The following is a 13310-nucleotide window of genomic DNA, read 5'->3' as shown; positions in this document are numbered from 1 at the left end:
ATCTGACTAATTAATAAATTATAATTTTACAATTACAACTAATAATAAAACTACTAAGCTAGTAAGGGAGGTGCACGCGGAGGATTTGTAGGTGAGCTTCCAAGGTGGCCCAGGTATGCGAAGGTGAGGAGAGACCTTTGAAATAGGACCAACTCGTTATATCACTGAAAATGGAATGAACAAATCATATAAAGTATAAAAAACGAAAACAACACAACAAGCGAAGATAAGTACTAAAAGCGTAGAGAGGAGAAAGCAGCAACTTATTATATAGCATACATAAACGGAACATAGATACGTATAATATTTAAAATATATGATGCGAGGATACGAATATATATATTATATAAATTAAAAATAAAAATTTATGTGCATAAGTATGTTTTAAATTTGTTTTTGGAACAGAAAAATATTTTTCATGACTGGTTCAAAAAGATTTATTTCTTACTTTTATAATCTTAATAAAAATTTATACAATTAATGTATTTTTTTTTAAAAAAAAATTATGTTAAAACCGTACTATAATTGTCAGAAATCCAACAAATATTGTTTGAATTTGACATTTCACGGATACGTGTTCTACAAATGTTATACGAGTATCCGACACCAACACACTATTTAAGAGAAATGTCTGAGCTTCCTAAACAACAACAAAGAAAAAAGCAGCAATAAAGAAAAATTACAACAACAAAGAAGATAACACGAAAAAAAATATTACAAATTACAAATAAGTAAACATATAAACTACGTAAATTGTTGTCTAGAGGATAGACTACAGTTTTTTAATACAATTGTCATTTATATTTTTCATTTTTAAATAGGCAACGTTGTTATAATAATTATATTTTTTTTTGTCTTAATTCACAAAATTGTAACCTTATTTTGTTAAAGGACAGATTTATCTGAACTGAAATATAGATATCATATACATTTTTTGCACTAATATTACTAGAAGAAGTACTTATTCTTCTACTATAAATTATAATAAATATATAATTTAGTTTTCTTTCATCCTCTAGTATTATCCTCCCTTAATTTGTATATTTAAATTATTTATTTAAACTATTTTTAAGAAAGTCCATAATTAAAAATAAACTTATATAATGATTAATCTCAAAAACATAATTTGCATTTGTGTATCTATTCTTTTATATAACAAGAAGTATAGTCCCTCCTACCTGATCGATCCATTTTTTAAGTAAAGTGGTATTTTAAAAATGCTAGCCATAATTAAAAAAATAACATGGTACAAGTTAGAAGAATTTTTTTTTTTTTTTTTGTCTTGTTATAGATATTTTACTGTCCACTAGAGAAAGATTAGTCTTAGTCTTATCCGTAACAACATTGACCCGTTAATTTTTTTACACCGTAAAATTTAAACACAATTTTTTTTCAAAAATTTGTTTGAAGTGGTCAAATGAAAAGAAAAATATTTCTTTTAGCATATTACATCACAAATATTTTTTAACATGTTCAACCAGAAAACTTATATCAAATAATCTGTAAATTTAAAACAATCCAATTGAAACACGTAAATTTCTTGCTTCTCTATAACTAAAATTATCATAAACTATAAAATGTACCCAACCACCAAATTGACCAATTCTACATATAACATGTTTCATAACTTCATTGTAGCTTCATTATGAAATCAATCTATAGTATTTTAATTATACAAAATTCTATTAAACACATTTTACTCATTAATTACTTGTTCTAACCAGATACAGCATCAAACACACATAATGAAACTAACTATGCATTTTGTCAAGAACAAATTTTATGTCAAAATGACTACTTTAAGCCTCCAAATGAGTTTAACATTAATTGTGACATATAAATACACCATAAAGCCATCAAATCCCAACTTTAGTTAAGTATACATTTCAATTTAAAACTAAGTAGAAATAAATTTAACTTATTCGTTTCCCTTGTCAAGTGATAGAGATGTCCTAAGATATTAAAAGATGTAAAACTACTAAGAACACCAATCACCTTAAAAACATTAAAAATCTAAGGTTACTTTTTATAAAAAGTCATCTTCTCATATAACAAAACTTGTGAGATATCTACATTCACAACAAAAATTAAATTTTTTATAGGGCAGATAAATTTACTCTATCAGAAATTTTAGTACGTCAGAAATGATTACACTCCATCATCATTTCAGTGACAACATCTAATAAAAAAAGAAAGAGAATATTTTTTTTTAAGAAAAGTAAATAAAAGGTAAAAATAATGGAAATATTTTTTTTTTTAAAAAGTAAGTTTTGAAAACAAATAGTAAGCTGTTAATATTCTAATTTGTATACTCATTATAACTTTGAATTTTAACCTTTATTATATTTTAAAAAAAAATTACTAAAAAAATCAAATCTTCTTATTAAGGTTAAAATTTTGTAGAAAAATGACAAAAGTAAATAAAAAAACATAAACTGGTATACAACAAGAAGAAAGATACATATTTTTAAAGAGTCTTATCTCGTTCAATAAAAAAAGGTTTATAGTTTTAATTTCTTTACTATAGGCATGCAAGAAATTGAGTAAAAAGACTTATTCATTTATTATTGATTTTCATATATAATTTCGTTATTTTATAATTCTTAATCAATTAATTATAAAATAATAAGGAATAAATTTTTAGTTTTTTTAATGGATTATTTAACTTATAATTAGTTTTTTACAATTTTTATTTTTTTATTTCTCTTACATTAAAATCTTTTATGTTTACTTTATTTCTAATTTATTTTCATTCACTATATGTTTCTTTTCACAGTTTTCACCCACTATGTTTTTTAGCTATTTTTCTTGACGAAAAATTTAATTAATAGGTGTTTAATTTAATTTATTTGAAAAAGAAAAGTGTTGTTAGTTTTATGACAGCAGATCCGAGATGGTGCTTAAAGTCTTGATGTTTGATAAGAACATGTATAGAAAAATTGTTTCATAAATTTGAGTCAAGCATGGCGTGGTTATTACTTAAACCTTTCTCTTAAAAGTTGTATGGTCCTACAACTGTGTATTTATATAAAACAGTAATAATAATAATAATAATAAATGTCAAAGTCCTTAGTGTATCCGTTGACATTTTCTACATATTTTAGATTAAATAAAAGGATAAAAGGTTCATTGTGGAGTCTATTCCGCAAATAAAAATTTTAAAAATTGTTGGAGGAATTAAAAAGTTATTCGAGTGATTTAAAATAATAGATAACTTTAAAAATATGAAAAAAGAAGGCATCAGATAAAGAAATAGACCAAGAAAGCTTTTAAAAAAATTCTTCTATTAATTAAAAACAAAAGAAAAAAGCATGATGAATACTTGCATATGATCGCTTTGTTTGAGTAAAATGAGTTGAGTTAATTGATTGAAAAGAAAGTTTTCAAACATAAGTGACTAAGAAAAGAAAATTAGTGATCAACAGTATGAAGAAAAGATATTTCACACTACCATGCATTTGAACTGTTTGTAATATTGCTTGCAGTAAAGCAGATGAAATCAGCAAAATCAGATAGTTTGAATTCCCAAAGTTATCACAGAAAACTCTCATCATTATTATCCAACATCCACAACAAGAGATGAGTTCATGAGAATACAAATAAAGAAGCATCGAATCGAAGAACTATGGTACTCATGTAACTAAACAAGGTAACTCAGACGGAAGCATAGAGCTTTGGAAGAAAAGAAAACCACTTGAAACCACAGGTAGACTTCAGAGGCAAATAAGGACACCTTGGAAGCCAATCCCAACTTCTCCTGGAAACACTGTAGTACAATATCTCTGGCCACATGTAGCAGCAAACGCAGATCATACCCTCATGCCAGAAGCAATAAACATGTTCATAGTTATGGTAACAAACCGACACAAATTTTCTGCACATAATCTCAGGCAGCGCCGCCATTTCCACCCAAACCCCTTCACCCGTTAATTCCCACAACTTGATACTTCTGGAGATTCCATCGGCTCCAACCCCACCGACCAAATACAATTTTCCCTCTCCATCGTCATCACTGACCAGCCTCACGAAAGTCAGTTGCTGGGGCAACTCAGCCACGTGCCTCTCCCACTTCCCACTCTCCAAATCCAAACGCACCACGGAGAACGGCTCCGGGGTGGTGAAGTACAGTCCCCCGTGGAAGAAAGTGCCCTGCTGGTGACAACTGTCGCTGAGGATAGCATCGAACCCCTCGAAGCGCTTCCACGAGAGGTGGTTGGAGTTGTAGACAAAGGCAGTGTTGGAGGTTGACTTTGAAGAAAGAAGCACTAAGTTGTAGCTAAGAGGGGTGGTGACAAGAGCTAGGTGGGTGAAGTGAAGAGAGTGAGTTGGGGATTCGATCCTTCTTGAGGTCTTTGCAAAGAGGTTGCATACGAGAAAGGAAGAGGAAGAGGGGTTGAAGAGACAAAAGAGGCCACCGGAGGAGGATACAAGAGAGAAGGAAGATGAGAAAGGGAGAGAGGGAGAGATGGTTAGCCAAGAGGAAAGGTTGGAATCGTAGAGACGGAAGTAGAGAGGGCACTGAGGGTGTGAGAGTAAGAGAAAGGAAGAGAAGGGTGAGGAAGAAGAAGAAGAAGAAGAAGATGATGATGATGATGATGATGATGAAGAAGAGTGTTTGGAGACAAAGGAAGGAGAGAAGAGAAGAGAGGAGAAGGCCTTGCAAGTGGGTCTGAGGTTCAAGAGAGTCTTGAGAGGGAGTAACAGAAGTATGTGTTCCACAACATCAGGAGGTAGTTTGCTCCAGACTCTGGGGTCCATTGTTGTTGTCGAGGTGAAGGTTGTTATGTCCTTCATTTCATCGGAGTTTCCGAATGAATGTGGTGTCTGCTGTAATAAAGAGAAGAAGGAGTTGACTAAAACAAAAACAAAAGCTTCAGGTACGACCATCTTTGTTTTTTTTAATTTTAATTGGAATTTTAGTCTCCATGGTATTTGTCATCAGAGTGTATATTAAATTTTGATTACAGTCTAACAATTTATTTTAAAAAAACATTTTTGATTGGAATAGAACTGTAATGTTGACAATTGTAGCTTGCTTATGACACAGCTGAAGACATTTTAAGTTATCTAAAGTAGGAAATAATTATGGGGGATCACTGAAGTGTTGATATGCAATAACGATATGTAAGAAGTCTACAAGTATGGCTTAGATTGCAACTTATATTAAGCTTTTAGGGAAAATCAAGGCTTGATTTCATAAAATACATTTGTTTGGAGAGAAACAAGAAGTTTTAATTATTATTATGCTTTTGACTAAAATGAAGTTTTGCAATTGATTTCAATGATTGAAATTTGTAAGAATAGTTGGATATTTTATTGAAGAGTCAAATATTACAATTACTGTTGTTACAAAGAAAAAAAAAAATCAAAGATAAAAACAGAGAGACAAGCAATTAAGTGTATGGACTCGTGTTTTCCTCCTTTCCCTTGATGCAAAAACTCGATCATGTTGGACAAGTGGTTTTGCGCATTTAAACATGCAATTATGCGAATCTAATTAGTTGGGACTAGTTTTTGGATGATGAGAAAACTATAGCTATTTTAAGTTAATGGAGTAATTTTGCTTGTTAAAATAAAATTATATTTTAAAAAATTATATTCCAAATGAAATTAACACAAATTTTACCGGAAGACTCGACACTCTCTTAAATGATGTATGTCAGACATATTGGATACCGACACTCGTAGGATAAGACAATAAAGTGTCCAATTCAAAAAATATTTGTTGAATTTCTAACCAGTTTAATATAGTTTTAACATAATTTTAAAAAGGAGAAATATATTAATTTTCTAAAAACTCAAACTTCTTGTTTAAATTTTTATCATGATTATAAATTTAATTTCTTTATTGTGCCAATTTCCTTTAGTTAATTTACATCTTGACATATTTGTGTATATAAATCTTGTGTTCCTGTGTCATACATTTTGTATTTCTGTATCCGTGTCGTATTGTGTCCATATCAAAGTTTGTGCTACACAGCTTTCAATTCTTTTAAATATGTTTAATATAATATTAATGACATCAATTAGGGAAAACTAACATATAATTTACGTTTACAAAAATCATAGATCGTAAATTGGCTAAAGGAAATTATATGATTGTTACCTTCTAAATGAAAAGAACATCAAAGATAAATTGCAAATCCTTGGATTGCACCTTAATCCGGACTCGGTACAAGTTCACTAAAAGGAGGAATACGTAGAAGAATTAATTGCTCATCGTTCGAATGTAAATTAACAACAGATGAACACCATTACACAATTATTGTGTTGGGAGTTATGCGTAACTGTATAAGGAAATATTGGCTAAAATACACCCGAATCTTTCTTCTAAACAAAATTCAATTCCGGGTGAGGTTAAATTAAACTTTACAGACATTATACTGTTGTATGTAGAGGAAGTTGGCATCAAGATTGCCGACTGCACATTCGATAATGCCACACTATGTATGAATCGTGTAGAACAATCTATGCATCTCATTGAACTTTAACCCTGCGACATAAAAGGTTTCGCATGTAGACAAAAGCCAAATGGTTGGTTACCGAGCAGATGCATGAATATGGTATCTTGGCAAGTAAGAAATATGAAATGAGTAACTTATGCGCTTAAAAACCGCTCACTCCAGAGAAGTGCTTCTTCATGGATCGGTCCTTCTGGTGGTGATTGTTTCTTCCTCCTCCTCTGCCCCTCCCTCTCCCTCTACCTCTTCCTCTACCCATTTGGTTATTCCCATCCACCTCAGAATCATCAGATTGTTGCACAGGCTGCTGATGAGATGCAGCAATCTGTCTTCCACCACCTTCCTTCCTACCCCTACCAAAAGATTTGCCCGGAACCCCACTGCCTTCCGTTTCAGAAACCTGGAATTGGTTATCATCCTCCTTGTTGGAATCTGTCAACTTCTTTACTGCACCAAGAGGAAGGTTTCCGCCTCGTCCAAGGCCATGTATTAACTCTTTCTGAGCTTGCGTTACTAGTGAAGCTTCATCAGAATTTGCAACTGCTACTGCACCAGCCACTTTGTAGCTGTAATTCTTACCATCTTTGACATAGTACTGTGGTTTTTTCCTAGAGCCCCATTTTGAATCAGGGACATCTTTTACCGAGTTTCCACTCTCTGTTGCCCACGATTTCCCTGATTTTGAATTTATTTGGGCACCAAGTGTCTCATTTTCTTCTAATCCAGAGTCCGCTACACTTAAACCCAAGTCATCAAAAGAGTCGTCATATTCATCTTCATATTCATATTGTAAAATCATAGCAGCAGTTTTTGAGGTATCTTTCTCGTCCTTTTTATCCAGAATACTGACATCAGGCAAGTCAGCTTTAGATTTCCTTATAAATTTTCCTAGTGAAGCAGTGGATGACATCAATGACCCCTCCGTCTGTTGCTTCCCCCTGACAACTTCTGGATTTGAGGATGCTGACGTAGAATCAATTAATTTACCTTTTCCTTTATCATTCCCCACGGTGGTAGGCTTGGCCGGTGGCAATGTCTCTAGCGAGGTGTCCAGGTTCTGCAGATCTTCATGAAGGGTTCCCTCTAAAATTCTTTGAATAACCTCTTCTGGATTCTGGTCATAAACCTCAAGACACGCAGCTAAATATCCTTTACCGTAATCAGGGAACAGGTCCCTAATTTGACTGATGTTTGACTCTGCAATTGCAGCATCTTCATCCGTCAGTAATGATTGTTTTGGCACAGGGGCTGTAGCAGAATATGGGTCCTTATAAATCTCTTTCACCGAACTCATCATCCCCGATAGATATTGAAACTGTTCATCATCAATGAATATCCATCCTGTATCATAGTAACTGAATTAGAAAAGGAAAAGGCCCAAGCATATGCTACATTGCTAACATAATGAAAAAATGAAACGATTTAAAATATAATTTTGAAGGATCAGATAGATCTAGTTCCACTTTATATCTTATAGGGGAGAGATGGATTAGCCCACTAAAAAATTTGCTAGATCAAGCTTTTTACCATTAACCATACTAAGCCAAGCAATTTATGCTACACAAATATATGAAAGAGATTATACACTACTACTATAAAAATGATCATTACCACTATCCTTTAATCTATCAATCCTACTCAGTATATTGAAATTTCTTTCAACATCTTGAAGAAATGTTTCCTTCTGATGGCTTTCCCGAGAATGGGCTGATACAGAATTGATATCTCGAAATGTTTGAACCAGAATATCTGCTCTGATGACTGGGTCCTCTACATTGGCAGGAAACATCTTAGTGGCAGCTGGAAGAGGGAAGCTATCTCTGAACACTTCATCACTTAGATAGCACAAGTGCAATAGTTGCCAACCAAACTTTACCAATCTTATTTTTAACATCTTCAGACTAACCAAGATATTAGATGATGTGGCATCATGTTTGTCAGAAAAAAGCATACGGAATCCCTTTTGCAATGATGGAATTAGTGAATCATGCAATCTCGCAAGGAGGCTCATCAGTTCCTCATTCCCATAACTAAACAAATTACACAGAACAGAAAAAAATCAAAGTCTTGAAGAAAATTTTTAAATTGGCAAATATTATTAATTTATTCTATTTAGATAAATTAACCAACACAAATATTTTACGCATGATACATCAGATGCAATGTTTGATAAGTCATTTCCCATGGAAATTTATCACATTCTGTCTTCAGTCTTAAAAATTCAAGTTTCAGAGGTAAAGGATACCTCATTTCAACTGGACAAGAAAAGAATACAGCTGCTGGTCCGTATGAACTAACAAAAGAATCCATTGATACAATTGCATCATTTATAAAGTCCATCACCTGTAACAAAAACAGATGGCATCATCATTATGCTGCATATTTAGAACAACTACATATATTGTGGATAAACTAAATGCTACATTAAAAACTAATCTACCCAATGCCAGAGGCTCTTCACTACACAAAGGTATGGAGGGAAGTAGTTGTACTCAATTTTCCCTTTAGATGTGCTGAGATACTGTTTCTGGGTTGAAGCCCATGACTAGTGGGTCAATAAGGTGCAACTTTATCATTTACACCAACACTCGCCCTCAATCTAAATGCTATATATTTTTAAGAAATTATGTCAGGGAGAATAGACAATTGCCTGGCATGTCATTTGGCACAGCAAAATTCTACTTCAATAGCCTTGAAATATGGCAGTAAACAGTAATTATTGTCTATCAAATATCTGACATTGTAGAAATAAGGCTTTATTAGTGGGATAGGGAAAACACTATTTACAATTAATTTGCTGTGGTTGCTGTGGTCAATGCCATAAATTCAAAGTTTCTGGATTATCCCCAAGAAGGTTGCTGGGATTGGATGCAGTAGCAGGTAACTTCACATATAATGGGGAGTAACTAGGAAAAGAAAGGTATTCCAGAATCTAGATGCTCAACTCAAATGCTTAAGAGCACCATGAGCTGGTCATTCCCATACCGCAGTTTTAAATGCTACATATTCAACTGTTTTGACTCCACCTTTTTTGCAAACTCTATCCAGTTGCACTTTCATGCTGCCTTTCCATAGTTGTATTTTTCCTCTTGACTCTTTTCCAAAAAATGGATCATTAAAAATGGGGAACATAAATCCACTCAACTTTCTTAGTGAGACTAAGCCAAACAGTTATCTCGATGTAGAAAATTACAAACTTATAGATACAGAATTTGAATATCTGTTTTATCACCCTGTAAAAGAATATTGGGTATTTGGGCTACAATTCAGGGAAAAAGAATAATGTGACTCACCTCCAGCAGATCAGCTTGGAGAAAAGCAGCATTGTGGTGATCGAGATTTCCAGAAGAAAATAAAACCTGTACATAATCCCCAAACGAAAGCTTTAATTTTCATTGTAATTTCCTCCTTTATACCATAATTATGCACATGAACTTTCCATCAAGATTTAGACATTCAGTCACTTATAAATAGTTTTCTGAAAAACATTTCTATCCGTTAATGCATTCTACATAAGTCAAATAACTTATGGAAGGAAGAGAAAGAAGGTCTTCGGGCACATTATTGGTCTAAAGGATGTTCAAAGGGAACTCAAGAAGAAAAGTGAAGGAGTCAAGCTTAAATACTATATCTTCTAACCAAAAAATGATGAATTAATAACTTAAATTTATAAGATCAAAATATGCATGTTCTGTGCATACATCCAAATAATACAGAAACAGTGATGTATGCACATGGTACAAACCAGTTTTCTCAACACATCATCCAACAAACTATTGTTAATTATGTCTCCGCTAAAAGTCATTTCCTCTCCCCACCTTTTCTTTGGTAATGTGTGGAGGCATGTGCCTGCCTAGATTATCCTTTTGTTGTGTTGAAAGTATAAATTCTAATAAAACAATGAAGAAGCTCTTCCGCATAATATAAATAATATGAAACAAAACAGTTTGTTGGACATCAAAATTAAACTTATCAATTTAACAAATAATATGATTCAATACGTAACATATACTTTTCATAACAAGAGCAAACAAAATTAATATTCTCACCAACAAAAAAACTTTAATAGCCAACTAAAAGACAGTAAAAACTCAAAGCAGAAAAAAAAGCTATTAACATTATGGATATTCAGTTTCACTTTCAAATTACAAGAATACCTCCAATGATGAGCTGCAACGTTCATGCATTGTGCTGACAATTCCTAGAAAATGGGATATTACTGCAGTCAGATTATTATGGAGCCAAGGTTGAGCATTCAAGGCATTTCTGACCTGAGACAGTCAAAAAGAGAAAAGTAAGAAATGAAAGTGAAATGCACAAAAAGGAAGACCTTCAATTCCACAACAAATTTTACATAGAACTGCCCCTTAGATTGAGATGGCTACAAATAAGAACATAAAATGTGTATGGGTGTAATGCAGACAAAATTAAAATGTCGGATTAATATCCTTCTATATTTTTCTTAACAAATTATGTAATAGGACCCTTCCAGAGAAGGTATAACTCAGGTAAACCAAAAAACTCAGAAAGACAAAGTGTAAAATAAAACAAAGAGCAACGGAATAAAGCATACTGGTTTACTTCAGGAGAGAGGAAGAGAGAACACCAAATACTGTCATGCATTCTATTTCACAAGCAATAAGGGAAAACATCTTAATGAACTTCATCTATTATTTTGAGCAAATAAACCAAAAAAGAAGTATCAAAGATATAATCATGTATCCCAGTGCCTAAGGCTCCTCACTTCACGAAGGTATAATTATACACAGCCTTTCGGTTGCATATTCAAAGAAGCTATTTCCTTATTCGAGCCCATGATGAACTGGTCACCAAGGCATAACTTTACCGTTATGCCAAAGCTCATCCTTATACCAGGTAATATACTATTAAACAGAAATTCTTACCAGTGATCTTGTCAGTTCTTCATTTTCATGATAGTATATGGCACATATATCCAATAACTTTGGCAATTCAAGCAACTTTTTCTCCTGCAAAAGAACTACAGGCAAAATTAGTGAACAACGGTGAATCACAATACAAAAAGACAAAATATGAGGTAATTACTCGACAAGAATCCACAATGGAAATAATTTTCCAAACACTTCCTATTTCTTGTATACAAATAACATTTCTAAAACAGCACAAAATCATTGTTCCAATGCGAGTTCAATCTCTGCCTGGGCCAAGACTTACAAATGCACACAGTATGTATGTGCGCTGTCTTAACAAAGGAATTAGTAATAAAAAACATGTAGTGGTCACTCAAACAAAAACGTTAATATTGTCCACAACCCAAAAAAGGTCAAATGAGATCCCACCTCCATGGTCTCTCAAACTGAGGGCATCGGCCGGTCGAGCACCGGGGTCTTTATTCGAAGAACTGCAATGCACACACATTACAAAAAATCACAGATAAAAAAAAACAGAGTCCAAAACAGAGCATCACTCCAACTCATGAGAAACTTACATGCGATACAATACCATGAAAACGCGGCGACTCAAATCGCGCTCCCCAACAATAACACCTGCAACAATCCCTTTCACCCCGCGATGAGGGAAATCATACCACCTGTTTCTGAATTGCAAGAAGCTGTCCAAAAACTCATGTAAGGAGGTGTCAGCAGCCACTGCAAATACAAATACAATTAAAAACATCAACACGAACTTCACACAAAAATTCTAAACGTAGCACATTACACAATTCAATAGCAAGTTGAATACTCTCAGTATTACATGGTTTGATAAGATTAGATTGAGAATGAATGAAGAATAATTGAGTGAAGTACCTTGTGTCCAGAATTGCTTGGGTTTGCACTTGAGCAAGCGCGACAAGTGTGTGTTCAAAAGATCCACGACTCTCTGAGATTCGAGGGGATCCAAGGCTCCATCTTCGGCGCCAAGACCCGCCGCCACGGCCTCGTCTTGTGGTAAGTATTTAACAAAATTTCCATTCTGGGCTCTGTTTGGGGCTCCGCTAGTGGTGGCGGGGATTGACGGTTGGGTTTGTCTGAGGGAGGTTGAGAGGGTTGGGTTGGGATTTTTGGGGACATAGTTGTTGTGGTAATGGGTTTTGGTGAAACCCTTGTTGTTGTTGTCTTGTCTACCCTGACCAGATCTATTCGACATTTGAATCGAAAAGGATCGAACGAAGAGACGTAAGAGAAGGATGGCGATGAAGTTTTGGAGTAAGACTCAACTCGCCGCTTCAAATACAGAAGGTGAAGTCACTGTTGGGTTGGGTTCAGTCCAGAACCTGGGTTTTGTTTTGTTTAAGTCTAATATATGTAATTATCAGGTGCTGTTTTCTTTTTTTTCTTGGAATTGCAACAGTCATAAGTATTATTCATTATCTTGGAATTCCTAATTTTGATAATATATTATTATATTACATTGTAAGGAATTGCGTTTGTGACTGATAGAGGTGAACTATGTAAAAAACGTTAATTAAATTACTTTTGATTTAAAGTTTTGATTATATTAAGGATATTTTTGTATAATATACAAGAGGGTGGATTTTATATTTAAGTGAAGAGAGATAACTATGTTTAATTGAGAAATAAGAATAAAATTTTGGCTTAACCTATTGGATATTAAGATTAAAAAAATAGAGGTGCACTCAATTAAAGAGAGGGGGTGTAAGTAAAAATTAAGATAGAACAAAAACCGTGGACTCATGATCTCTGGGAGAGTTTTTAAAATTTAGTTTAAGATTTTAAGTTTAATGTTAGATGTTGTTGACTAAGTTTGATTTTCCGAAAATTCTGTTAATATATGAAACTGAATGTTAAACTTAAACATGAATAGTTTTTTTTTCTTTTCCATAAAACGAAATACATATTACACTACAAG

The 13310-nt window shown here is 33.3% G+C and overlaps 2 protein-coding genes across 3 annotated transcripts; both read right to left on the bottom strand.

Moving 5' to 3' along the window:
• Positions 1-3531: 3531 nt before the first annotated feature.
• Positions 3532-4832, bottom strand: LOC137821078 (F-box/kelch-repeat protein At5g43190). Its single transcript, XM_068625495.2, has one exon. It carries the CDS (start codon positions 4792-4794, stop codon positions 3655-3657), a length of 1140 nt encoding a protein of 379 aa, XP_068481596.2. The 5' UTR covers positions 4795-4832; the 3' UTR covers positions 3532-3654.
• Positions 4833-6179: 1347 nt separating this feature from the next.
• Positions 6180-12773, bottom strand: LOC137821077 (Ubiquitin system component Cue protein). Of its 2 annotated transcripts, none has more exons than XM_068625492.2 (9): positions 12248-12773; positions 11929-12088; positions 11780-11841; positions 11366-11460; positions 10619-10732; positions 9755-9820; positions 8707-8804; positions 8073-8491; positions 6180-7802 (listed from the first exon to the last, which is right to left on the bottom strand). In XM_068625492.2, exons 1-9 carry the CDS (start codon positions 12585-12587, stop codon positions 6607-6609), a joined length of 2550 nt encoding a protein of 849 aa, XP_068481593.1. In that variant the 5' UTR covers positions 12588-12773; the 3' UTR covers positions 6180-6606. The 2 variants fall into 2 exon arrangements, with proteins under 2 accessions (XP_068481593.1, XP_068481594.1); XM_068625493.2 differs by having other exon boundaries at positions 11366-11449; positions 12248-12741.
• Positions 12774-13310: the final 537 nt, after the last annotated feature.

This window comes from Phaseolus vulgaris, chromosome 9 (assembly GCF_051622355.1).
Source record: "Phaseolus vulgaris cultivar YP4 chromosome 9, ASM5162235v1, whole genome shotgun sequence".
Taxonomy (NCBI): Eukaryota; Viridiplantae; Streptophyta; class Magnoliopsida; order Fabales; family Fabaceae; genus Phaseolus; species Phaseolus vulgaris.
The sequence above is the reverse complement of the archived record's forward strand: the minus strand, read 5'-3'. Positions and strand labels throughout refer to the sequence as shown.

What these genes read in the sequence shown, in the direction of transcription:
- LOC137821078 (XM_068625495.2), bottom strand. Translation starts at nt 4,794, where the DNA reads ATGAAGGACATAACAACCTTCACCTCGACAACAACAATGGACCCCAGA.
- LOC137821077 (XM_068625492.2), bottom strand. Translation starts at nt 12,587, where the DNA reads ATGTCGAATAGATCTGGTCAGGGTAGACAAGACAACAACAACAAGGGT. An exon ending in TCTTGTCCAGTTGAAATGAG is followed by an intron (nt 8,492 to 8,706) that starts GTATCCTTTACC and finishes TAATTTGTTTAG; the next exon opens with TTATGGGAATGAGGAACTGA. An exon ending in TGATAGATTAAAGGATAGTG is followed by an intron (nt 7,803 to 8,072) that starts GTAATGATCATT and finishes ACTATGATACAG; the next exon opens with GATGGATATTCATTGATGAT.